The sequence below is a fragment of the Trachurus trachurus genome (genome assembly GCF_905171665.1).
Source record: "Trachurus trachurus genome assembly, chromosome: 19".
Taxonomy (NCBI): Eukaryota; Metazoa; Chordata; class Actinopteri; order Carangiformes; family Carangidae; genus Trachurus; species Trachurus trachurus.
Genome location: NC_139913.1, coordinates 3,601,008 through 3,627,205, shown reverse-complemented (window position 1 = coordinate 3,627,205; position 26,198 = coordinate 3,601,008). Strand labels below are relative to the sequence as shown.

At 43.9% G+C, this 26,198-nt stretch overlaps 1 protein-coding gene across 1 annotated transcript in view; it reads right to left on the bottom strand.

Annotated features, from left to right (window-relative positions):
- Nucleotides 1–256: 256 nt before the first annotated feature.
- Nucleotides 257–26,198, bottom strand: part of adam8b (ADAM metallopeptidase domain 8b) — a gene marked incomplete at its 3' end in the record, with an annotated part of 30,614 nt that continues 4,672 nt past the window's right edge. Inside the window, exons 8-23 of the mRNA XM_083994818.1 lie at nt 26,124–26,186; nt 25,826–25,995; nt 24,804–24,885; nt 24,551–24,690; nt 22,516–22,702; nt 21,491–21,580; nt 19,386–19,581; nt 18,508–18,616; nt 18,035–18,200; nt 9,798–9,878; nt 9,578–9,662; nt 5,871–5,991; nt 4,414–4,573; nt 4,210–4,269; nt 1,941–1,991; nt 257–388 (exon numbers count right to left, since the gene is read on the bottom strand). Coding sequence (XP_083850944.1) covers nt 257–388; nt 1,941–1,991; nt 4,210–4,269; nt 4,414–4,573; nt 5,871–5,991; nt 9,578–9,662; nt 9,798–9,878; nt 18,035–18,200; nt 18,508–18,616; nt 19,386–19,581; nt 21,491–21,580; nt 22,516–22,702; nt 24,551–24,690; nt 24,804–24,885; nt 25,826–25,995; nt 26,124–26,186 — 1,893 coding nt within the window. The remainder of the gene's footprint in view (nt 389–1,940; nt 1,992–4,209; nt 4,270–4,413; nt 4,574–5,870; nt 5,992–9,577; nt 9,663–9,797; nt 9,879–18,034; nt 18,201–18,507; nt 18,617–19,385; nt 19,582–21,490; nt 21,581–22,515; nt 22,703–24,550; nt 24,691–24,803; nt 24,886–25,825; nt 25,996–26,123; nt 26,187–26,198) is intronic.

The window sequence follows — 26,198 nt, the reverse complement described above, 5'->3', positions numbered from 1 at the left end:
TTATAAAAGTGCAAAGAGAAAACAAAAAAAGAAGGGAAAAAAAAGAAAAATGTCTTTTTTTCTACAACACCAGATGAAGACGATGAAGTAGAAGAAGAAGCCGTTGGTCCGGAGTCATCAAACATCGTCGGTGACTCGACGTCTTTGAAGAGTCGAGTTTTTCCGAACTCTTTGACTCGGACGTCTGATCCCAACGTGGATCATGTCGTACGACGAAAACGACTTCTCTGATTCGGTGAAACTTGAAGATTTAATTTCATGTGAATCTGTGGACGTGAGGCTTCGCCGAGGGAGGAAGAGGAGGAGGAAGAGCAGGACTGGGCTTCACTCTGGCTGCAGGAGAAGGACTGGGTTTGACCGGAGGCACCGGGGGAGGACAGGGTTTGAGCTGAAAAGGAAACACATTTAAAAACATGTGAAGTCAGAAAACTGTTCAGGTATTAAAGGGACAACGAGGAGTTTCTATTTGGTTATAAAAAAAAGTCTCACGTTAATGTGGATGAATCTACGTTACCACTTGTTAATGGTCCATTTTAGATAAATCTATGGTTTTGTCTCTATGGTTATTTTGTTATTATTAGTGGTGGTGGAAATGCTGGGCGAGCCGACCAGCGTTTCTTTACTTTCGGTTTCGTGGCGAGTCATGAGAATAACGCCGCCGAATCGCCGTTTATGGTGGGAACTACGACAGTATGTGATCGTCTTCCAACCTCTGACTTTAATTCTTGATGAATGAAAACATGAGTCTGTCTTGCGCCGGTCGAAGAATTTCACGGTGCGCGGAGGCTCATAAATGTAGTGGGAAAACGCTTCGCTTTTCCAAAACTCCTCGTTGTCCCTTTAAATATTTTATTCTGCTGGAATTTTTATTTGGTCCCAAAAAGAAAAAAGGAAAAAAAAAAGCGTCTACTGAAGAGCCCCATGACTGCAGCTTTAAGATAAGACTTTAATGATCCCTGCAGCGAAGTGGACTCTCACATGTTACAGAAGCACAAGAGGCCAGTTTACAGAGGAGGGAGGCGGATAAAGGAGTTTTTAAAGGGATAGTTCAACATTTTGGCAAATTGGCCCATTGCCATAATCCCTATAGTCATAACAGTAGGTTCGTTACCTTTAATTGTCGGTGCAAGCTATTTTTAGAACGGCAGAGCAGAGCCGTGAGCTGCTCAGAGCTACGCTACGGAGGCTAATGGGATTTCTTGGTTTCCCTCATCAAACTCATCATCAAATACACAATCCAACAACTCCACAACGCTCTGGTGGACAAGTTGTGAGCTGCACATTCACCACGCTATGAGATAATAACACAACGTTACCACACAGAGTTGTTTTAGAGGGAAATACATGCAAAATCGCTGATGCATGGTGCCTTCAGGGACAGTTTTTCATCAAGCAGTCTCTGTATTTCCCTCGAAAACGGCTCGGTTTCGTAACGTTCTGTTATTATCTCATAGCGTGGTGAATGTGCAGGTCACAACTTGTCCACCAGAGCGTTGTGGAGTTGTTGGATTGTGTATTTGTTGAGTTTGATGAAGGAAACCAAGAAATTCCTTTAGCCTCCGTAGCGGAGCTCTGAGCAGCTCACAGCTCTGCTCCGCCGTTCTAAAAATAGCTTGCACCGACAATTAAAGGTAACGAACCTACTGCTATGACTATAGGGATTATGGCAATGGGCCAATTTGCCAAAATGTTGAACTATCCCTTTAAAAATGCATTCAGAAATAGAGCAGAGGGTCCTTCAGGGGTCGGTTACAACCTCCCAAAGGTTCGGACCTTGAAGGCAGCACGAGCGAAGTGACTGAGCAGCGTCATGATGAAACCAACACCTCTTCAAGATATGAAAGAGATTTTTTTTTTCGACTGACGTGAAGGAAAATAAAAGAGAGAAGCTGCTGTGGTTGACTAACCGACCGGGGAGCGGTGACGTCGTCGTGACTCACCTGTGGTTTAGTCAGAGGTGGTAAAGGTTTCACTGGAGGTTGAGGTTTTGTCTGTAGTAGAAGGAGAGGAAGGAGAAACACGTTTTTCATTTTAAACACATCAACATGTTCACATACAGATGTGCATGAGTTACATTTCCCCCTGAATCCAATGTGTTAATACGCAGCTGAAAATAGTCCCCGACTAATAACCATCTCCACAGCCTCTAATATCTGTGTTGGTTGGATTTGATCTTTAAAGTTGATTTCTTTCTTTCTTTAAAACACACATTGTAAACCATTCAGTACAGTGATTAAGTTGGTCTTTTGTCTTTATTAGTACTTTTATTAAGTTAATTTCATCATCTGTTAAACAACAGTTCAGCATCTTTTAATATTCTCATATTTTCATTTACTTGTGTTAGAGAAGAATCTCACTGCTCTACATACAGTAGTTTGTGCAGTTAATGGTCAATCCCTGTGTGTTGTAGTGGAGAGCTATTGTTTGAATCAGAGGACTTTCTGTTAGATTAGAGTTGGAGACAGTTATCTGCTCTACTTTCTCTCTGAGGAACATGTCAAGGCCGTGGTCTCTCTCTGGCGTCTTAACTCTGACTTTCTGGCAGTTTGCAGACACAACTGTAGAGTTAGATGATAACGGTCACTGGATAACACTGTTGTGTGGGGAGAGAGAAACTATTGTTGCTCTCCCATCTCCTAGCTGGTGTAACTCTTTATCTTTAAGGAGAATTCTGGTCATTTTAAGTAAGTTACAGTGACGCTCTACAGCTCTAGGTCCCCGAGTGCGACCGTAGGAAAAAAATCTGAGAAAAATATATGCAGCCCGGACCTACGTAGCTCTCCTCCTGCTAGCTGCACTACACTGCAGTTAAAGCAGATATCAGTGGAATGTTTTTGTTAATATAAGTCCTAAATAGTCCTATTTTCCGTCAGCAATCACTTACATGAAGTATTTCAGCCTAAACACGAGTCTCTCCATCACTCTGCTCTGCTGTAACCCGAGGAGAAAATTTTCCTTGTGGGATACAAGTGTTATCCAATGAGGAGAGAGAACGGCATGAAGGGCTGTGTGTGCAGCCAAGGGATGCGCGTGAATGTGGTGATGTAGCACGAGGACCAATTGATGCCTGACAAGGGCGGGGGCTGCTAACTCATGGTGCGTTCAAAGAAACTCGTACTTTGTGTTTTTCCTTCCTGTGAAGTCATACCAGTTCGATCTGGTACGAGTTCACGGGTCGGAAGTTACGAGTGGCCGTTATAGGGAACTTTCACAGACAACAGGATGGTAAAAACACGAGCTACGGGTTACCTGGAACGCTACCAAGTCGTAGTTGTGACTTGAAGCTGTAACTTACGGTTTCAAAAGCCTGCCTTGAACGCAGCATTAGCCGAAACGGCCGTGAAGCTGATATCTGCTTTAAACAGGGAAGTAATGGGAACAGAACTTTAAAACCGTGCCTTTGGCCTCTATTATGCTCAAAATATCACTACACAAGCTTTGCAACATCCACACAACACTGACTGTGCATAAACACTGTTAATATGAGAGAGCAGTGTTAACGTGTGTTTTTGTCACGTAGCTCTGTTTCCTCTAGCTTCCTGGGTAGACCTTACTAGTCGACTGTCGAGCTCGAGACTGTTTCCATATCAACAAAGACAAAAATGCAAGGAAAACATGGATTTAGGAGGAAAAAAATGATTTTGGATTGGAAAAAAAAGCATTAATATGAATATTACTGCTTTTTTCCCCATCCAAAATCATTTTTTTGGTTGCACTCAGGGACCTAGAGCTGTAGAGCGTTACTTGACCGGAATTCTCCTTTAATGTTTATGCCCAATAGCCAATGGGATGTTAGTGCCTTTGCAGGCGTTGTCCACCTTTCTAGTATAAGAATCTGAGCTTTGCTGTTTGGTCCTCAGAATTGCGGTGGCATCACGCACACACAAATTCCTCCCTATCAACTCGTACTTTTCATATTAAATAAACATTGTTACTATAGTTTTTTTTATGTATATTGTCCTCTTGTTTCTTTCATTCCTGACTCTTTTATATCTTGAATTTGAACTCTTTTATTATAAATCTGCTTCCTTTATTCTCTTCTTTATGTTGTTAATCCTGTATGAGATGTGTTGTCTATATGAAGCTGCTTCTCCTCTGTGAGACGTTTTAAGGTGAATCTGATCCTCAGGCTGTTTTTAGCATCAGCTCAGGTTTTCTTATAAATAGATAATTAAATAAATAATTAAATAAATGAATAAATGAACTCACCGGCTCAGGTTGTGAGGTAGACGCTGATAAAGATGAAGATGTTGACACTTTGTTTGGAGGCTGTGAACAAGAAGCGATTGTGTCATCAGTTGAACTAATCGATGTCTGGAACGAATGTGTGTGTGTGTGTGTGAGTGTGTGTGTGTGTGTGTGTGTGTGTGTGTGTGTGTGACTGATGGACTGTGTGTGACTTCCTGTGTGTACCTGCGGGGCCGGCCGGCTGGGGGCCACCGTCACCATCAGAGGGGCCCGGGGCTGCGTCGCCGTCGAGGCCATGAAAGTGGGATTACTGATCTGAGGCCGGTCCTTCACGCCGGCCTCGTGGAACATCGGGTTCAACTTGCCCGGAGCAGAGTGAACTTTCCTGTTGAGGAAGAAGAAACGAGTTCAGACCAGAGTTCCTACAGCTTAAGCCCAGTTAAGTTTAAAGGGATAGTAGCATTTTTTTTAAAGTGGGGTTGTATGATCTACAAATAGCCCCTAAGGACTTTAATTGCAGTAGAAGACTCTCTGCACTCCTCCCGTTAGCAACGCCAGCCCATAATAGCCCTGCCCAGAGATTTACAACATACAGTGTTGTGAACAGACCCAAAGAAACGGCCTATTTTCACGGCCTAAAAGAGGTTTTACCTGAAAAAAAAAAATACACAGTTCCATTGTTCGCTATAATATAATGTTTTCCAGCCCTTCAAAGTGCAGGAAAAACACAGTTTTTATTTGGACCTAACCAACTGCTGATCGGCGGGTGCTAACCCTGGGCGGAGGGATACGTGAGTTGGTTAGGTCCAAATAAAAACTGTGTTTTTCCTGCACTTTGAAGGGCTGGAAAAAATTATATTATAGCGAACAATGGAACTGTGTATTTTTTTTCACGTAAAATCTCTTTTAGGCCGCGAAAATAGGCCGTTTCTTTGGGTCCATTCACAACACTGTATGTTGTAAATCTCTGGGCAGGGCTATTATGGGCTGGCGTTGCTAACGGGAGGAGTGCAGAGAGTCTTCTACTGCAATTAAAGTACTTAGGGGCTATTTGTAGATCATACAACCCCACTTTAAAAAAAATGCTACTATCCCTTTAAGACTTTTTAAGACGTTTTTAATAGACGTTTAATCTAGTTGTGGAGAGGAGATGATAAACTAAAAAGGACACGTTTGCTCGTCGGTACTGTGCTGTATGTTTCCATCCAAAGTGATTCAAATAACTGGGAAATGCGCATTAAAAGAAATTTGAGTTCTGTGTGTTTCCATTAAGAGTTTTCCGCAGCTGTCCTTTCAAAATAAATGCATAAAAAGTCCAGAAAAAAAAAGAAAACTGACTCGGGAGCTCGTGGCGGTGAGAAATTTAGCGTTGACGGCCGCGACTAACTTCTCTATGTCGGAATGTTACCAATTATTTTGAGATTTGAGACTAATTACAATCATAAAATCCTACTTACCTACTAAGTGTTAACATTTTTAAGACGTTTGAAAAATTGATTTAAGACATTTTAATGCCAATTAAGGCCTTGTTTTTAATTAGATTAATGAATTCAATGCCTTTTAAGACTTTTTAAGGACCCGTAAGAACCCTGTTAGACAGGAAGTGAAAACAGGAAAAAACAGACGATGATGGATGCTATGAAAGAGAAGAGAAGAGAAGAGAAGAGAGAGAGATATCCGACCGTTTGGAGCTGTAGTTGTCCATGTTGTCCCTCTTATAGCACTTCAGGGCGGTGATCACCACGGCAACGACCAGCAGGGCGGAGACGGCGGCACACACTCCGGCTATTATCCCGGTCTGACCTGCAGGCGCAGAGGAGGAGGAGACGCTGTTTAGATTCAGCTTCATGCGCCACAAGACACTTTTACACAGCGCGTCGGATTTATCAACAAGTTGTTTTTGCTTTACAGACACAAACAAAGTGACAGTAACTAGACCAGCTGACTGGCGAGGAGGATGTTAGGGTCCAATACCGATATTAGAGAGGAAAAACTTTAGATAACTGATCAATAACTCAATGTTTACGTTAAAGAGGATAGTTCCAACATTGTGGCAAATTCTCCTCTCACCATAACCCCTATAGTCATACAGTAGGTTCATCACAGTGTATGTTGTTTTTACACAATCCAACAACTCCAAAACGCTCTGGTGGACAAGTTGTGACCTGCACATTCACCACGCTATGAGATGATCATGTATAATTATGTAACACTACGACACATGAAACAAAATTTACTCTGAACTACTTGTACTTTTGAAATCCCTCCGCCCAGCAGCCGTGTCTGGAATGTAGTTCCGGCTGCATTTCCCTCTAAAACAACTCTGTCTCATAATATTACATGATTATCTCATAGCGTGGTGAATGTGCAGGTCACAACTTGTCCACCAGAGCGTTGTGGAGTTGTTGGATTGTGTATTTGATGAGTTTGATGAGGGACAGGGGACCTGTACCATTCACCTCCACTGTGTTCACTGAGCAGCTCACGTCTCTGCCCCGCCGATCTCAAAACAAAATGCACCGATAATTAAAGGTAATGAACCTACTGCTATGACTATAGGGATTATGGTGAGAGGAGGATTTGCCAAAATGTTGAACTATCCCTTTAACACACATTTTCAAATATGGTGCAATAACTTTTACACTTAAACATTAGCTTTTAGCTCTGAGCTAAATGCTAATCTGAAAACAAGTAAACTCCGGTTTTAATTTGCTTTAGTTAAAATACTAAATAATTAGCATTAAGTTCAGTTAGCGCTGAGTGCAAGTAGCTGATCAAATCAATGCTTTCCAGATTAGCATTTAGCTCAAAGCTAAAGAGAGGCTGGTGTTTTTAGTAGACGTGGCTAAAGTAGACGAGTTAAAGGAGTTATCTGCTAATCTGGAAAGTACAGTAGTAAACTCTTAATTTCATTAGCGAAATGTCAATGTTTTAGTAATTACATTACAACTCAGCTAAAGTAGCTAAAGCAAATGAAAACAGGAGTTTACTACTTTCCAGAGCAGCAGTTAGCTGGGAGCTAAATGTTTTATTTTATTTTCCATATCAACATTTAGCTGTGGGCTAAATGCTTATGTTTCAGTATACGTAGCTAAAGCTAATTAAAACAGGAGTTTATTATTTTCCAGTCGTCAGAGAAAACAGCTACAGGCCGACGAGCCGAGGATCAAGAGGCCGTTAGCGACAGCAGCGCTGACACTCTTCACCACAAACACAAACCTCCACTCAGTGTCTTTAAAGGAGGAAACGACTCTGAGACGCGGCGTCGCCTCGGGCAGCGACTTCTCAGAAACTCAAGTCACAACAAGGACTCTTGTTCTTTAATTAGAGATGCTGAGTTTGTGTAAAACTGAGGAGGTTAACAACAGTTACAAAACTGCAACAATCAATTAGCTGATTGACGGATAATCAATGTGTTTCTGGTCTCATGAAGGATTCAGATCAAAAGAGACACAACATTTCAGTTTCATTCTGTTCTGTCATTTGCTGCCTTTCTCCATTTTATATAATTACAAACTAAATATATTTAGGTCGGCCGTACGGTGGCACAGTGGTTTGCACACACACACACATTAGGTTAATTAGTGACTCTAAATTGCCTGAATGAAACTGTGTCACCAGGGATCGGCTCCACTCCCCAGATAAGAAGGATTGTCAATGGATTGATCACAGATAACTAAACTAAAACCCTCTTAGCTGACTGTGTTGACCGTTGGTGTGTCCCAAATCGCGCACTTCTGCACTTACACTTAATATTTTGAGTGCATAAGTGCGTTCACACTGAGCAGTGTGCGAAAATGTAGTGCGCTATGCGCACTCAATTGGCGCACTCAAACGGCCAGAAAATTGAGTGTGGATCGATGCATACTTTCCACACTTAACGGCCGCCATCTTGGTGACGTAGCGGAAACACGTCACTACTTTTCAAACGGCGGCGGTTGCTTTGAGCAGCGACGGAGCTGACACCGGCGTAAATGTCATTAAACTGTCTTTAAACACTCATAACAGCACAACAACAACACTAACACAATAAAACACAACTTAATAGCTCGTTTTGATCGGCAAAAAGCGCTGTCAAGTGTCGGCGATAGGGTTACAACGGCCGGTTGCTATGGTTGCAATCAGAATTTAAAAAATAGAAGAAGCAGCTGTCGAGTCATTTCCGGTCAGTGCGCAGCAGCAGTGTTTGATTTGAGACGGTACTAACCTGTCGAAATTTGAGTGCAGTGCACTGCTTTACAGTGTACTGTAAAGCAGTGCACTAAGAGAAGTGTGCGATTTGAGACACAGCACGTGTCTTAATTTATATTTCACATTATATATTTGGGTCTATAGCTACGTATAAAACAAACCAGTTGAACCTCTGCAGAAAGAAACAGTCTTTCAGCTTCAGTTTTCACCACTCCACTTAAAATTGCAGCTTCATTATTTCTTCATTCGTTCTGGTGCAGAAAATAAAAACAAGTTGCACAAGCTGTTGCACAACGTTCAGTGTTTAACTCTCTTCTTCCCCTTTGTTTGGGTTTAGAGGCGTTTCATTGTGAGTCACTCAGTGAAAAAAAACACACTTTTTTCTCTTGAAGTTAATTAACTTCTGGTGCAAAACGAGACGGTGAAGTGAAGGTTAAAAACCAAAAGGATTTTAAAGGTGGAGAAGTTTCAGGTTTATCATTAACAGATTAAACAGATCAGTCATAATGAATCATCTCTGTTTTTACTGGAACAGTGAATCAATCAGCAGCTTCGACCTGAAGACCAATTAAAAAAGAACTGGTTGGTGCCTGTCGGTCATTTTAGATCTTTAATCTGCAGCTTTTTGACTCGATGACTTCAGTTTATCTGGTGTTTTATCGACCCAGCGTCAGTGTGAATGGTCTCTGAGTTTAAATAAAGAAGAAGCAGAAGATCCAGATACTTGTGTGAAATGTTTGACTGAGAAAGGTACTTTGATTCATTGTGTATGCATGGGAATGTCCTAAACTGGTAACTTTTTTGGAAAATGGTTGTTCACACTAAGAAAAATCACAGGTATTCAGAGAGATGGCAATGTATGTTACATTAGAAAAGCTAACCTATGTAATCAGGGGTAAAGTACAAGGTACAAGACTTTCTCAAGCAACAATAGATTATATCTATCTGTAGGGCTATTGAGTGTGATCATTTTATTTTATTTATTTATTATTCTTATTATTTTACGTGGGTATGTATGTTTGTGTGCGTGTTTATCTTTATTTTCTGTTGTATGTACAGTATGTGTATGCAGCGATGTTTGCTTGCATTTCATTGTGCAACTTGTGTGGTATGTGTCAATGTGTTTTGTATATATTCTTATCGGAAATCAATAAAAAACATTGTTAAAAAAAAAGCAGAAGCAGAAGGGCGTCGGTACCTTGCGGTAGATCAGCGAACTGGATGTCACAGTAGGGCGGGGCCCAGCTGGCGTCACAGTGACACTCGTTCTTGTGGTTACAGACCTGCAGAAGAAGTGAAGTCAGACATGATCAGTCGCACTGATCGATCTGATTGATCTGATTGATCTGATCGATCTGATTGATCTGATTGATCGGCTCTTTGATCCAGATGCGACACAGCTGGTTCACTTCACTCACCCCCCTCTGGTTGCACTTCTTTGAACACTCCTCCCTTTTGCCGTAAACAGACACGTCCACACACCTGTGGTCGAAACACACCTGTGCACACACACATGCACACACACACATTAGGGTTGGGATTCTCATAAGTATTGCAATATTTTTTTTGACGATTAAACATTTTTTTTTTTAGAAATTTTATTTATATTCTGTCCTCAGTGTGTGACTACACAAATTGACAGATAGCGAACAAGCTCCAAGAGAAACTCAGAGGCGTGAATGAAGTTGAAGAGCCTTTACTGAGGTCTTGAAACATATTTTTTGTAAAACTGAAATGATACAGAAAAAATGACAATTACTGTATTGTTACAAAGCCAACATAATGCATTCACATGAATGATAATACAAATAGCTGTAGGCTAATCGTTAGCTTAGCATTAGCGTAGCGTTAGCTCAACATTAGCACAACGTTAGCACAATGTTAGCACAATGTTAGCACAATGTTAGCACAATGTAGCTACATGTGAATAAAACAAACGTTTTTATAATATTTCAATATTTACAGTACACTATTGAAATCTGTGTAAGGTCATAATTAACTAAGAATGGTGGACAATACTTACAAGCGATAATTTCCTAGACACAAGCAGCGGGAGGAAAAAGATACCAGCTGAAGCTGCAAGCAGACCGCGTGTAGTAGCTAGAGGCTATGCATTTTCCCGCTCAAACTCTGAACTGTCATGTGACCAAACTGGCCTATCACAATAAAGCTTAACTTAAATATGAGGTAGTGAGCTATTCTCAAAACACTGATGGGGAGGAAACAACACAAATACAGCAGACAAATTCACATAAACATGACACTCCCCGCCTGGTATTATACAAATGCCACTATCAAAATAATTCAGACATGTCTTAGCAGAGAAACTAAATTCACTCTGTGTCTTCTGCGCTCTTGAGAAGAATTGTCTCAGAGATGGGTCTCAAGAAGGTCTTAGCTGACCCAGATCTTGTGACCTTGAGTTCAATCTTCCTGACCTTTCCATCTTGGTCTGGGAATGTTTTCGTAACCAGAGCCATTGGCCACTCGTTCCTCTTCGCCTGGCTATCCTTAAGAAGAACCAAGTCACCTGTCTTCAGATTCGGACGCACGTCCTGCCACTTACTACGACTTTGAAGTGTAGGTAAGTATTCGCGTCTCCATCTGTTCCAAAAGGTATTGGCCAGATGTTGAACCTGTCTCCACTGCTGGCGGTGGAGATCTTTGCTGTCAAAGGTTCCCGGAGGAGGAGGGTAAGTAGAAACCTTCTGAGTCAGGAGTGAAGCAGGGGTCAAAAGAAAAGGTGAGTCTGGGTCTGAAGAAATAGGCACAAGAGGCCTGGCGTTAATGATCGCAGTGACCTCTGCCATCAAAGTTGACAACACCTCATGAGTGAGACGTGAAGGGCTGGTTTGCATGAGCATGGAGTTCAATATCCGTCTGGAGATGCCAATCATCCGCTCCCAAACTCCCCCCATATGGGAGGAGTGGGGAGGATTGAAAACCCAAGTGCAGCCTTCTTCACCCAAGTACTTCCTGACATTGGGTTCTTCAGGATCCGTGAGGAGTATGTGCAATTCCTTGCAGGCGCCTGTGAAATTGGTTCCACAGTCGGAACGGATTTGCTTAGCGGGTCCCCGCAGAGCAAAGAAGCGACGCAAGGCGTTAATGAAACTTGAAGTGTCCATCGCCTCTATCAACTCTATGTGCACAGCACGTGTGCTCATGCACGTGAAAAGGACAGCCCACCTTTTGCTATTAGCTTGACCTCCTCGGGTGCGTCTTGTGGTAATGACCCAAGGGCCAAACACATCAAGTCCCACGTAGGTGAAAGGTGGCTCTGTATTCAGGCGATCAGGAGGCAGATCTGCCATCTTCTGCTCAGCAGCTCTCCCTCGAAGTTTGTTACACCTGATGCATTTGTGAAGAATACCGTTGATACATTTCCTGGCCCCAACAATCCAGAACCCTGCTGAGCGGATGGATCCTTCGGTAAAAACACGACCTTGGTGTTTAACCTTTTCGTGGTAATGCCTCACAAGCAGCGTTGCAATGTGGCTGCGGCCTGGTATGACGAGAGGCAGCTTTTCTCCTGCGTCGAGTGCCGACTGGTTGAGCCTACCTCCTATTCTTAGAAGGCCATCTTCATCCACGTAGGGGTTCAGTTTTCTCAGAGGGCTGTCTTTCGAGATGTTCCTCCCGGCGGCCAGACAAGAGAACTCTTTGCTGTAGGTCTCTCTTTGTATGCACCTTATGATGAGAGTTTCTGCTTTGCGCAGCTCTTCTGCTGTGCGAGGCCCTTTGCATCGATGCCAGCCATTGCAATCCTCATGCTTGGCCATAACAGCACTCCCTTGGGACTGAGTGATGTGCGTCAGTAATGCTATGGCTCGCACCAAAGATGTCCAAGATGAGAACCGCTCAAACCGATGACATCCCAGGTAAGTGGAAGGAACAGAGAGCGTGGTAGCATGAGAACGCACCTCAGTGTCAAGATCTGGAGTGATGAGGTCGTATGGCTCTTCTTCTGAAGTGGACACTCCTTCCGGTAGAGTCAAGAAAGGGGGCCCAGTGAGCCAAGTTGTGTTAGGAAGCTCAGCTGCCGATACAGATCGAGTGGCGTGATCTGCCGGATTCTGTGTGGTGCACACGTAGTGCCACTGCTCAGGTTTGGTGGACTTCCTGATCCGCTGTACTCTGTTGGAAACATACACATAAAACCGTCTGGTCTGGTTATATATGTATCCTAAGACAACCTTGCTGTCTGTGTAGAATCGCAAGGAGTCTAGGCTGATGTCTAACTCACTTTCTGCTAACTCCGCGATTTCTACTGCCAATACAGCTGCACCCAGCTCCAGCCTTGGGACAGTGTGGGCAGCTGCAGGAGCGAGTTTCGCTTTCCCTAGGACAAAGCCTGTGTGACACTTTCCATCATTGTCGACCACCTTGAGGTAAGCCACAGCAGCGATAGCTTTCACCGAGGCGTCACAGAAGATGTGGAGTTCCTTCCTGCGGGCTGTGGTAAGGGTTGCAGGAGTGTAGGCTCTCGGGATCTTGAAGTCACTCAGACTTTGCAAGGAGCTTTCCCACAATCTCCACTCAGCTTCCTTTTCGTCTGGAAGAGGGCTGTCCCAGTCAAGGATCTCGCCGCTGGTAAGTTCACGCAGTATGAACTTCCCCTGAATGACAACCGGTGCAACGAGTCCAAGAGGGTCAAAGAGACTGTTCACAGTGGCTAGAACCCCTCTGCGTGTGAAAGGTTTCTCTGTAGGAGCCACTCTGAAAGTGAAAAGGTCATGTTTGAGATCCCAACTGAGCCCTAAGCTACGTTGGATGAAGTCTGCGCTGTCATCGAAATCCAGATTCTGGAGACCCTTCGCATGGTCTTCTGGAAGGAAGGCCTCCAAGACTTCAGGGTCGTTTGACGCGATCTTATGGAGCCGCAAGTTCGAGGCAGAAAGCATCTCTTGTGTCCTCGTAAGCAGGTCGATAGCCTCAGCTGCTGATGAAAGGGACTTCAGGCCGTCGTCGACATAGAAGTCGCGCTCAACAAAGTGTCTGGCGTCTGTGCCGTATTCACTTTCTCCATGTTGTGCCGCACGACGAAGACCATAGATGGCAACGGCCGGTGACGGGCTGTTGCCGAATACATGGACCCTCATTCTGTACTCGACGATTTCGTTGTCGGGGTTGTTGTGCTTAAACCAAAGGAACCGGAGAAAGTCTCGATGGTCTTCTCTGACGATAAAGCTGTGAAACATTTGCTCAATGTCCGCTATCACAGCCACCGGCTCTCTTCGAAAACGCAGCAAGACTCCGAGCAAGCTATTGTTCAAATCCGGGCCAGTAAGTAACACGTCGTTCAACGAGACGCCACTATACTGGGCACTGGAGTCAAAGACAACTCTGATTTGAGTTGGCTTACGAGGGTGGTATACACCAAAGATGGGCAGGTACCATCGCTCATCTCCCTCTGACCGTGGTGGAGCTAACTCTGCCTGGTCGTGATCAAAAATCTTCTGCATGAAGCTCAGAAAGTGAGCTTTCATCTGAGGCTTTCTTTCTAGGGTGCGTTGAAGAGAAGTAAGGCGACCAAGAGCCTGCTCTCGATTGTTTGGGAGCCGTTGCCGAGGGGATCGAAATGGAAGAGGTGCCACCCAACTATTCGTGTTGTCCATGACCATCTCTCTATCCATGAGCTCCAGGAATAGCCTGTCTTCAATGGAGGGACCCACCTTATCATCATCCTTGGTTCTTTCAAAGATTGAGCTGCCGAGGCTGCAGTCATCAAGGACTGGGTTGCTGAACTTTTCCTTCACTTTCAGGTGCTTAGGACATGGAGAAAGGATGGACGGGCGCCCATTTTCCAGTACGTTGGTCCGAAAGGAAGTGACAGCCTCTGGCTTGTGGGCTGAACCCAGGCAGACATTGCCAACGACGACCCAGCCAAGGTCTAGTCTCTGAGCGTACGGGGCTTTGGGAGGACCATTACGATGCTCTCTGACCTTATGAACCTGGAGGACGTCGCGTCCTAGGAGAAGCAGTATCTGAGCCTCTGAATCAAGATGTGGAATCTTATGGGCTATGGACTTCAGGTGAGCATGGTGCTGCGCAGCTGCAGGTGTCGGGATCTCCGACCGATCGTCTGGCATGTGATTACACTCAATGAGTGTGGGAAGCACCACTCTTGTCGTTCCGTCCAATGACTCCACCATAAACCCTGTAGCTCTTCTCCCCGATGTTTCAGTGGTACCTGCGCACGTGTGCAGTGTATATGGCGACTCTAACCCTTCAATTTGGAAGTGATCAAAGAATTCGGACCGAGCCAATGACTTGTTACTTTGATCGTCCAAAATAACGTAAACCTTAATGGCTTTGTCTTGGTGTGCATTGGGATAGACTCTCACTAAGCAGATCTTAGAACAAGATCTAGGTTCCTTACCTCTGTCACAAACATCTGTGCACCTGGATGTGACCGCTGACTGAGGTGCCTGTCCTTCACCCTCCCCGCCATGCTCTACGGAGGGGTCTCTTACGTCCCATGGAGCAGGTCCAGGGTGTAGTGCAGCGATGTGGCCGTCGCTCTCACATTCCTTGCACTTCAAGGCCACTTCACAGTTCTTAGCGAAGTGAGCAGTAGAAGAGCAACACCTAAAGCAGATGCCGTTCTCTTTAAGAAAAGCCTTGCGCTCTTCAAGCGGTTTGCTTCGAAACCCTCTGCACTTTCTTAAAGAATGGGGTTTTTTGTGGATGGGGCATTGCCTGTTGATGTCACTTGGCTTGCTGCTGAAACTGTCTGACTGAAACGTTGAGTGTTGCAATGCTACTTCCGTTTTGTGAGCGGACACTTGACTTTTGAAGTATCCTGATCTTCTTTCCATTCGTTCAGGCTTTGACGAATCTGTGGAGAATCTGTGAGGACTGTTCGATGAGACTACAGGGAGAGCTGAGAGTGTGAAGCTAGGGTCGTTTCTTCTGCGTGCTTCGTTACATACGAAGTCTGTGAAGAAGGCAAATGGAGGAAAGGATACATTGTGCTGCTCCTTGTACAAAGAACCGTGAGCCAACCACCTCTCTTGCAGACTGTATGGTAACTTTCCCACGATGGGGTTGACTCCCCTGGCGGTATCCAGGTATGAGAGACCAGGTAGGTAACCCTCAGACTTGGCGGACTCTAACTCCCTTAACAGGTCTCCCAGTTCCCTGAGCTTTAAAGCGTCCTTGGGACCGATTCTAGGGAAGTTCTCAATTCTCTCAAAAAGCGCTCTCTCGATTACTTCGGGGGAGCCGTAACACTCCTCCAAGCGATCCCAAGCCATCCTTAAACCTGTAGCGGGATTAGCCACATGCACAGAACGGATCCTTCTGACATGTTCTGAGGACTGGTTTCCTAACCACTTTGTTAAGAGATCAAGTTCTTCACTTGCGCTTAAGTTAAGTCCTTCTATGGCATTGTGGAACGAGGACTTCCACGCCCAATAACTTTCTGGGCGGTCACTGAACTTGATGAGACCGGAGTTCACAAGCTCGCGACGTACTAAGTACCTTGTAATATCACTCATACCAGTCCTATCGTCCGTATGCGGCTGTAATGAAACCCTGTTGAGAGGGAAAGCAGCTGGCTCTGCAAAGGGAGGGTTAGCAGGGGGTTGGTGATGAACTGCTGGCGTCGGCCTTTTGGGTTGCTGTGCCTTGTGGTTGTCGTTGTCCGTCGTGGTGCGTTGACGAACCACCGGCGTTGCCCTCTCAGGCTGCTTTGCTGCAGGAACGTCACCCCTAGGTAAGGCTTGAGAAGCGCCACTGTCCTCTCCAGGAGTGCACTCTTTTTCATCTGTTTGGACGTCAGGTTTGACAGGTGACATCAGGGTTGGAGTATATGGTTTAAGTTCTGGAGGCTCTGCATCACTAAGATGTAACTTGGAGTGCTGTTCGACATAGTCGCGGGTGCGCTGCATGGCAACCTGAACTGAATCGCGGCGACTCACGCTGCCCTCTTTGTCTCCCGTCTCTGCTGCTGCTTCGAGGACTTCAGCCTCTGCCAAGGCTACAGCTACCTCTTTCTCATGTTTTAAAGTTGCCAATTCAGCGATTATGCGTGCCTCTTTGACTTTCACATCTGCAGCTAGACGGGCTTCTTCCACCTTCGACTCAGCAGCTAGACGAGCCTCTGCTATTTTTAATTCAGCTTCTCGCTGGACGAAAGGAGCCATTGCACGTACAGCTTCGGCTTTAGCACGGGCTTTGGCTGCTTTCTTGCTAGCTGAGGAAAAATAAGATGAGGTGGAGGAGGCAGAACCCTGTGATTTTGCTTTGGCTGCAGCATCCTTTTCTGTAACATCATAATCTTTGTCGGGTGAGTGATCCTGTCTGGCTTCACTAGCATGTGACATCATGGATTGAGCTTCTCCAAGGATGTATGAGAAGAGGTGAATATGGAGACGTTTGGGAGTGAGGCGTTGAGCTTGCACAGTACCTTTCTTTCCTTGAAGCTGTAGTGCCTGCTGTGATGACGCTTTTTTACTATTCTGTCCTCAGTGTGTGACTACACAAATTGACAGATAGCGAACAAGCTCCAAGAGAAACTCAGAGGCGTGAATGAAGTTGAAGAGCCTTTACTGAGGTCTTGAAACATATTTTTTGTAAAACTGAAATGATACAGAAAAAATGACAATTACTGTATTGTTACAAAGCCAACATAATGCATTCACATGAATGATAATACAAATAGCTGTAGGCTAATCGTTAGCTTAGCATTAGCGTAGCGTTAGCTCAACATTAGCACAACGTTAGCACAATGTTAGCACAATGTTAGCACAATGTTAGCACAATGTAGCTACATGTGAATAAAACAAACGTTTTTATAATATTTCAATATTTACAGTACACTATTGAAATCTGTGTAAGGTCATAATTAACTAAGAATGGTGGACAATACTTACAAGCGATAATTTCCTAGACACAAGCAGCGGGAGGAAAAAGATACCAGCTGAAGCTGCAAGCAGACCGCGTATAGTAGCTAGAGGCTATGCATTTTCCCGCTCAAACTCTGAACTGTCATGTGACCAAACTGGCCTATCACAATAAAGCTTAACTTAAATATGAGGTAGTGAGCTATTCTCAAAACACTGATGGGGAGGAAACAACACAAATACAGCAGACAAATTCACATAAACATGACAATTTATTTATCTATTTTTTTAACATTGTGCAATGTACATTTGTTCCTTTTTTACATACATACAGAGAGTCCAGGTTTAAGTTGACTTTATAATGGAGTATGTTAATTTATAGGCTCCTACAGTGTTTGTGTGCAGATAAATGTAGCAGTTTACCTCAGTCTATATCTCATTTTGTCAGAAAGGTTTCAGAAGCCTGTTTTTTCTATACTCTATTATTTTTGCCTCTTTTTTGCAGTCCAGGCTTTTGAAAAGAGAGTAAACATATATATTGCTGCTGACTAAACATGTGATGTGTATTTTTGGGGGGAAATATGGTTCCTGGAATAGTCTGTTGACAATCATAATCATTCAACTGTTTCACTGGTGTTAAAAATGCAGATTAAAAATCAAGAAAATCTGCAATATCGTAGAATCGCAATTTAAATCGAATCGGCAAAGCGTATCGCCCCAGCCCTAACACACATATATACTATACCTGCATGAGTGAGCAGCAGTTCACACACACACACGCAGTGATGGTGAATAAATGTTTGTACCTTGTTGTCGCCACATTTGGTTCCTTTGGGCACCATGTCCATGTTCCGGCTCTTGTCGTCGTCCACGGCGAGTTTACACTCGATGCCGAACACCGGGTAGCTCCCTCCTTTACCTGTGATGGGATAGCCGCCTCCGCCACAAAATATAGATCCACACTTGGAGTTTCTACAAAGAAAAAGAAAGAAAGAAAGAAAGAAAGAAAGAAAGAAAGAAAGAAAGAAAGAAAGAAAGAAATTAAACAGCTGCTGCTTTAATGGCTTTTGAAGGTTTCTGGACAAAATCTGTAATTGTTTTTGGTTCATGTATAATAAAGTTACATTTGATTAAAGCAGCACATTTGTTCATTATTAAACATTGGAGAAGAATCCGACTGAATAAAAAAAAAATGTGATTAATCATAATTAACTTTGGGCTCTGATTAATTACAATTAAATATTTGAACAGCCCCTCCCCCTCCCTCTCTGATACGTACTGCTGTAAACACGGCGTGAAGCCGTTGCCGAACCTGCTCCTCCCACAGTTGGCTCCTTCCAGGCCACGTTCGTTCAGGTTGAAGCACATGTCCGGTCCCACCCGCGCCCCTGAGGAGACGACATCCAGCGTTTACAGAATAGATCTTCACACCTCTGACATATTGTCTCATCATTTTCATTCACTATTTAGTCGCTTGAACATTTTGAAATTCAGGAACTTAGTTGATTACATTACAATACAAACCATGTACAAAGCAAAAAATAAACTTCTTCCTCAATATATCCAGAATCTGTTTAAAATGAAGGATTCCAGTTATAACCTGAGAAGACCGCTATTACTTGAGAAACCAAAGACTCGAACTACTGTAAAAAAAATCACTGTCTGCAAAAATTCAAAATCTTACCAAGAATATTTGTCTTATTTCTAGTCAAAATGTCATTTCTAGTCTAAATAAATCTCATTCTACTTAAAATAAGACTCATCACATTTAAAAAAAAGTAGCTTGTTTTTATACACTTTTTTACTTTTTTCAAGCAAATTTTCCACTTGAAATAAGTAGAAAAATCTGAAGTTTTTCTTTCTTATTACAAGCACAAAAAACTTGCTTTCACTGGCAGATTTTTCTACTTATTTCAATTGAAAATTAGTTTGAAACAAGTGAAAATGATCTAAAAACAAGTTCATTTTTGGGTGATGAGTCTTATTTTAAGTGGAAAGAGATTAGTTTAGACTAGAAATGAGACATTTTGACAAGAAATAAGTTTTTTCAGTGTATATACCGAAATAAATAAATAAATTCAATTCAATTCAATTCAATTCAATTCACTAAATCAAAGTAGCTGTCATGTGTGTAAACCATCACGTTGCTACGGTTACCTGTTCCGAACAGCCTCCAGCAGTGCTGCTCGTGTGTGGGACACTGGCCGTCGTGACAGTACCCGTCCCCCTGGTCGCTGCACGGTTTCCCGTTCATCTCGAAGGCGTCTTCGGGACAGTCCCCCGACAGGCCGGTGCAGAACTCGGGCAGGTCGCAGTCGCTGACCGAGTTCCTGCAGATCCCAGCGCCTCGGAACTGAAGGTTAATGAAAGCACAAGACACATAAAGAATTGATTTTAAAATTTCACTTGTTGTTTTTAAATCTCTTAATGGTGCTGCCCCTCCCTATGTTTCTGACAGATACCTCAGATCTTCATGTAAATCTCTTCTCAATATACCACGTATACATTCAAAATCAGCTCAAGGTGTTTTTAGTTGTTATGGTACAACACTATGGAACTCTTTACCCATTCAACTCCGCTCATCTGCAACAACATCTTCTTTTAAGTGTAATCTTAAAGGGATAGTTCAACACTTTGGCAAATTGGCCCATTGCCATAAACCCTATAGTCATAGCAGTAGGTTTGTTACCTTTATTTGTCGGTGCAAGCTGTTTTTAGAACGGCGGAGCAGAGTCGTGAGCTGCTCAGAGCTACGCTACGGAGGCTCATGGGATTTCTTGGTTTCCCTCATCAAACTCATCAAATACACAATCCAACAACTCCACAACGCTCTGGTGGACAAGTTGTGACCTGCACATTCACCACACTATGAGATAATAATGGGACGTTACGAAACGGAGCCGTTTTCGAGGGAAATACAGGGTAAATACAGACTCTGCTTGCTGATAAAATGCATCAGCAGTTTTGCATGAATTTCCCTCTAAAACAACTCTGTCTGGTAACGTTGTGTTATTATCTCATAGCGTGGTGAATGTGCAGGTCACAACTTGTCCACCAGAGCGTTTTTGAGTTGTTGGATTGTGTATTTGATGAGTTTGATGAGGAAAACTAAGAAATCCCATGAGCCTCCGTAGCGTAGCTCTGAGAAGCCTGCCGCTCCGCTCCTCCGTTCTAAAAATAGCTTACACCGACAATTAAAGGTAACAAACCTACTGCTATGACTATAGCGATTATGGCAATGGGCCAATTTGCCAAAATGTTGAACTATCCCTTTAAAACATACTTGTTCTTGCAAGCTTTTAATTCGTTTATTTTTTGTTTGTTTGTCTGTCTTTAACACATTGGCTTCTGTTTTAATATGTACTCACATGTATTGCATCTTGCTTTTATTCTGAAGCACACTGAGTTTATGCTTGTCATATGAAATGTGCTATATAAATAAATTGACGTTGACATGACGCGGTGAGGAGAGGGAGATGTGGCGCTCGGTGGTGACCTGCACGCCAAACGTCTCATCTGAGGAAGGATGTAGCGAGTCGCTCGGCTCTCTGTTTCCTGTTATTACTGAGCTGCAGTCATTAAACCAGCCACAGTCATTAACCGGCAGCGAGGCGAGGCGAGTCCGAGCGACCTTCACCGTGGTCGGACTCGAACAGCAACACCCACCGGCCTCAGGAAATCTGGCTCCGATTGTTTTTTGTGAATTTTTTGTGACAACTTTATAAAGCTGCAGGTTTAAAGGTCAAACATCTGGACAGTCGTTGTTCAAAGTGTAGAAACGATTCACTGACGTACAGGAATTAAAACAAGACTGAATACTCATGAAATCGTCTGTTTATGCAGCGAGCTCGTTTTACATGACTGGAAATGTAAAAATGAGTTTGTTCAGTCCAGGAATAAATCAACTTTAATCAGTAAAACAAGAAGAAACTCTGGTTTTTAGGTCAAATGACTTCATATCAGTCAACTAAACCCATCCCTGAACCCACTGAACCCAGAACCTTCTTCTTTAAGAGCAAATGACTTTAGATAAGTGAGATATAATGAAGTCGTCTCGTCTTTAAATCGGCCAGAGCTGCTTATTCTTCTCCAAACAAACATCTGGAAACTGTTTGCACATAGAACTGGATAGATAGGATAGAAACATCTGTTCAATCTGTCAGTGAATATCTGAGTCCTGAGAAGCAGGTTGAGCTACATACAAGTGTATTTTTATATTTTAAAGGAACAGAACAACCGTTGAGTTCAGGGGCTGAACCTACCTGACAGTTTTCACAGCACCGTCCGTGAGCGCACTGGGATCCTTCAGTGAGGCGACAGGTCGCGGCGTCACAACAAGAGTTCCTGCATTCCTGGAAAAACATCAGATGTTAAAGGGATAGTTCAACATTTTGGCAAATTGGCCCATTGCCATGATCCCTATAGTCATAGCAGCAGGTTCGTTACCTTTAATTGTCGGTGCAAGCTATTTTTAGAACGGCGGAGCAGAGCCGTGAGCTGCTCAGAGCTACGCTACGGAGGCTCATGGGATTTCTTGGTTTCCCTCATCAAACTCATCAAATACACAATCCAACAACTCCACAACACTCTGGTGGACAAGTTGTGACCTGCACATTCACCACACTATGAGATAATAACACAACGTTACCAGACAGAGTTGTTTTAGAGGCAAATTCATGCAAAACCGCTGATGTACATTCCCGTCGGGGGCAGTTTTCTCTCTGTATTTCCCTCTAAAACAACTCTGTGTGGTAACGTTGTGTTATTATCTCATAGCGTGGTGAATGTGCAGGTCACAACTTGTCCACCAGAGCGTTGTGGAGTTGTTGGATTGTGTATTTGATGAGTTTGATGAGGGAAACCAAGAAATCCCATGAGCCTCCGTAGCGTAGCTCTGAGCAGCTCACGGCTCTGCTCCGCCGTAAAAATAGCTTGCACCAATTACAATTAAAGGTAACAAACCTACTGCTATGACTATAGGGATTATGGTGATAGAAGAATTTGCTAAAATGTTGAACTTTCCCTTTAAAACAAACAGCAGCGATGATGAAACATGAGTCGAGTGTGGAGTCCAGATTGAAATCTCTGCCAACACGCTGAGCGCACAGGAAAACTATGTTGACTCCTTGAGGCCGAGCGCTGCTGCTGCCCCCTCTCCTTTATTATCCGTGACCTCGGGCAGGAAACCAGGCGGCTCTGCTCTCTGAGGTTTATATTTAAACTCTCTATTTAAACGAGCTGCTGCTTCTTAAAAATGACTCATCTGCTGCAGAGTGAAGTGTTTTACCTCCACGGTGCCACAGTCACATTCCTCCCCGGGGTCGAGCATGGCGTTGCCACAGCGCGGCCCCACGGCGACGGTCTTGAGGGGGGTGGGTTTGCTCAGACAGCCGGGCCGAGCTCGCTCCAGGAAGTCGGACAGTTGCTCCACGCTGCAGCTGCTGAAGAGCTCGGGGAACGCCTGGTTTCCTGTCCTGAGGACGAGAGAGAGGGAGAGAAAGAGGGAGAGGGAGAGGGAGAGGAGTCAGTGATGAAACTCAAACACAGTTAAAGGGATAGTTCACCCAAAATTTAAATTGCACTCATTATCTACTCACCGTCATGTGGACTAAGGGCTGGGAGAAGTTTCAGAGTCCTCCGTGGCTTCTCTGAGTTACAGAAAAAAATTAAATAAGTCTATATTTTAAGCTTGTTTGTAGCGGAAGCTAAGTAAGAGGAGTTTCCGCTACAAACAAGCTTGAAATATAGACTTATTTAATTTTTTTCGGAACAATTTCGCATTTCGGGGCTTCAATACAAGACGGACATTACATACGAGCAGCATGGAGGCATTTGGATGTTTTTTGGTGTGTCTTTTTGTTACGAAGACAGTTGGTATCCATTTGCAACCGTTATATGGACATGCACTGCTACGCCGAGACCCCCTGTAACTCAGAGAAGCCACGGAGGACTCTGAAACTTCTCCCAGCCCTTAGTCCACATGAGGGGGAGGAGATAATGAGTGAAATTTCAATTTTGAGTGAACTATCCCGTTCCAACGTTGTCGTCGTCCACATCTGGAACAACCCCTGTCTGGTGTCAGTGTTTCCACCAGATGTTGCAGCAGCTGCAGCAGCATCAGTCTGATTCAGAGCTGAGGTTGACATCATCAACAGAACCACTTCTCTCCATCGTCATCACACAGGAAAATAAAGGCTGGAAAAACACTGTGGTTTAAAATAGTGGTTTTCTATGTGGGGGCCGGGGCTCAGCGGGGGGCCACCAGGGGGTCCTCAGCAGGAAAAACTCAATTTAAAGGGATAGTTCAGTTTTTGAAGGGAAATTGCCGTTTTTTTTTACAATCTGGACCTTATTTCTAGCATAACATACGATCAAGTTACGGTCAGAGGTCAACCTACAGACCCCGGGTGTTGATAACAGCTAACCCCGGACTCAGAGGGGAATAGCACTAGCCTATCAGAACTAAATATTGGTGAAATGAAGGAGTTTCTCTGCAGATAATGTGTTATTTAGAAGCTGCATTGCGCTGCCCCGTAGACTCGCATTATATGGATATACGTGGCTCTCAGCTAGATCTTATTTCGTCGGAAAGACTTGTAATGACACCAAAGTTATCTGGGTGAGTAAATGATCGTATTTTATGCTAGAAATAAGGTCCAGGTTGTAAAAAACAGCAATTCCCCTTTAATGGACTGGGTTTTATCTTATTTCATTCATTCAACAACAAGAGACACAGTTGCGTCTGCAGCAGTAAAAACCGACAGGAAGTGACTGGACTGAATGTGTCAGTGTTGAAGTGTCCACAAACTTTTATCCGCATTATGTTGCATTTTTTTGTGGAACTGAAATTTGATCCTTCCCATCATGCAACACAAGAACAACTAAACTACAATCCAAACATTCCTGCTCCTCAGCTCTGCAGATCTCACGCCGACACAGAGTCTGAGTCTGTCTGTTTAACACACTCAGTAACTCTGTTTTTCAGAGAAGCTGTACTGTACATGTATATATATGCACATGAAGTGTTTATAATTAGGGCCACGGGCAATCACACCGGGCACTGGTCCCAACAGCTATGAAATAGCTGCAGGGACCAGTGCCCGGGCGAAGCGAATTATTTTTCATCTTCCGGACGCTTTTTCGGTCCGCTACTCTTCGAGTTGCAGGACAAATTATATATCAAAACGTGCGTCCTGATCGGGATCGCTGTGCTATTACTTTTCTCAACAGTGTACGAATTTTAGCCCCGTGGGCCTTTCAAAATTTCCCGAGAGGAAATTTTCTAGTTATTATTTTAGTATCATCATCATCTTGTTCCTCACCTGAGTTTTTCCGCCATCACACAGTCGCTGCTGAACGACGGTCCGCACACGCAGCCGGCCGCGTCGTGGGAGAGGCCGAAGTTGTGGCCCATCTCGTGAGCGATGGTGGAGGCGAGGCCGATGGCGTTGTCATGGTGATCCTGGAGTGGAGGAGACATGAAGAAGGAGAAGAGGAAAAAGAAGAAGTTCATACAGACGCTCAGAGACCGGCTCCACCTGCGGATGTTGGAGGGGTCAGAGGTCGGCGTCTCACCTGGTTGACTCCGCCTGAGTTCTCGGTGCACATGGCGAATTTGTTGGCGAGTCCGACCGTGTCCGTGGCGAAGTCGATGCCGCTGGTGGAGAGAAGAGAAGAAACAGACGTCAGGATAAGAGAGAGAGAGAGAGAGAAGCGGCGTCTGCACCGGTTCAACAACAACACACACACACACACACACACAAGCGATGTCACAGATTTTTACTAAGTCAGACAACTGTGGGACAACGACAAGGAGCAGCAGCAGAAATGTGAACATTAACTTCTCTCAAGTCACTGCCAATACAGCATTTTACTAATGTTTAACGTATTTAATCTGTGCAATTTCTTAATCTAAATTTTGTAGCTGTGTTTATTTATTCATGATACCTATTCACTGTATTATTCACTGTATTTGTATTATTGCATTTATTGTAACGGTACTTAGTATCTTTTATCCTTCTTTAGCCTGACCAGGGACAAAGACTGCAAATTAGCTGAAGCTATAGACGTCTTGTATGCATCACATTTTTCATTCTCTGTGGCAATGTTGTATCGTCCCTGTTAAAGGGATATTAGCATTTTTTTAGCACCCTAAGTACTTTAATTGCAGTAGAAGACTCTCTGCACTCCTCCCGTTAGCAACGCCAGCCCATAATAGCCCTGCCCAGAGATTTACAACATACATTGTTGTGAATGGACCCAAAGAAACGGCCTATTTCCGTGGCCTAAAAGAGGTTTTACCTGAAAAAAAATACACAGTTCCATTGTTTGCTATATTATAATTCAGGTAAAACCTATTTTAGGCCGTGAAAATAGGCCGTTTCTTTGGGTCCATTCACAACACTGTATGTTGTAAATCTCTGGGCAGGGCTATTATGGGCTGGCGTTGCTAACGGGAGGAGTGCAGAGAGTCTTCTACTGCAATTAAAGTACTTAGGGGCTATTTGTAGATCATACAACCCCACTTAAAAAAAATTATACTATCCCTTTAAATAAACATTAAAATAAATAACAACAACTACAACACTCGTCCTCACGTCACAAACTGGGCGTTGTCGTGTCTGATGCTCTTCAGCAGGTCGGTCCGGCGCCACAGCAGGAAGCGGTCCAGCGTCGTCTCGGAGTCGACGTCGACGGCGATGATGTCCTTGTGCGTCCAGATCTCCAGGCCGACGAGCAGCACGCGGATGTTCAGAGGCCGGTACAGCTGCAGACAGAGGAGGAGGAGGAGGAGGAGGAGATGAAGGCTCAGCGCCATGGAAACACTCAACAACACGAGCTTCGACTGAGAACAAGACGAAAAAAAAAAGAAAAGAAAAAAAAAAGGAGTTGTACCTTGTCGACGTGATTTATGACTCCGAGGATACGGGACTTAGTTTCACTTCCGTATCGTTTATACTGGAGGAAGAA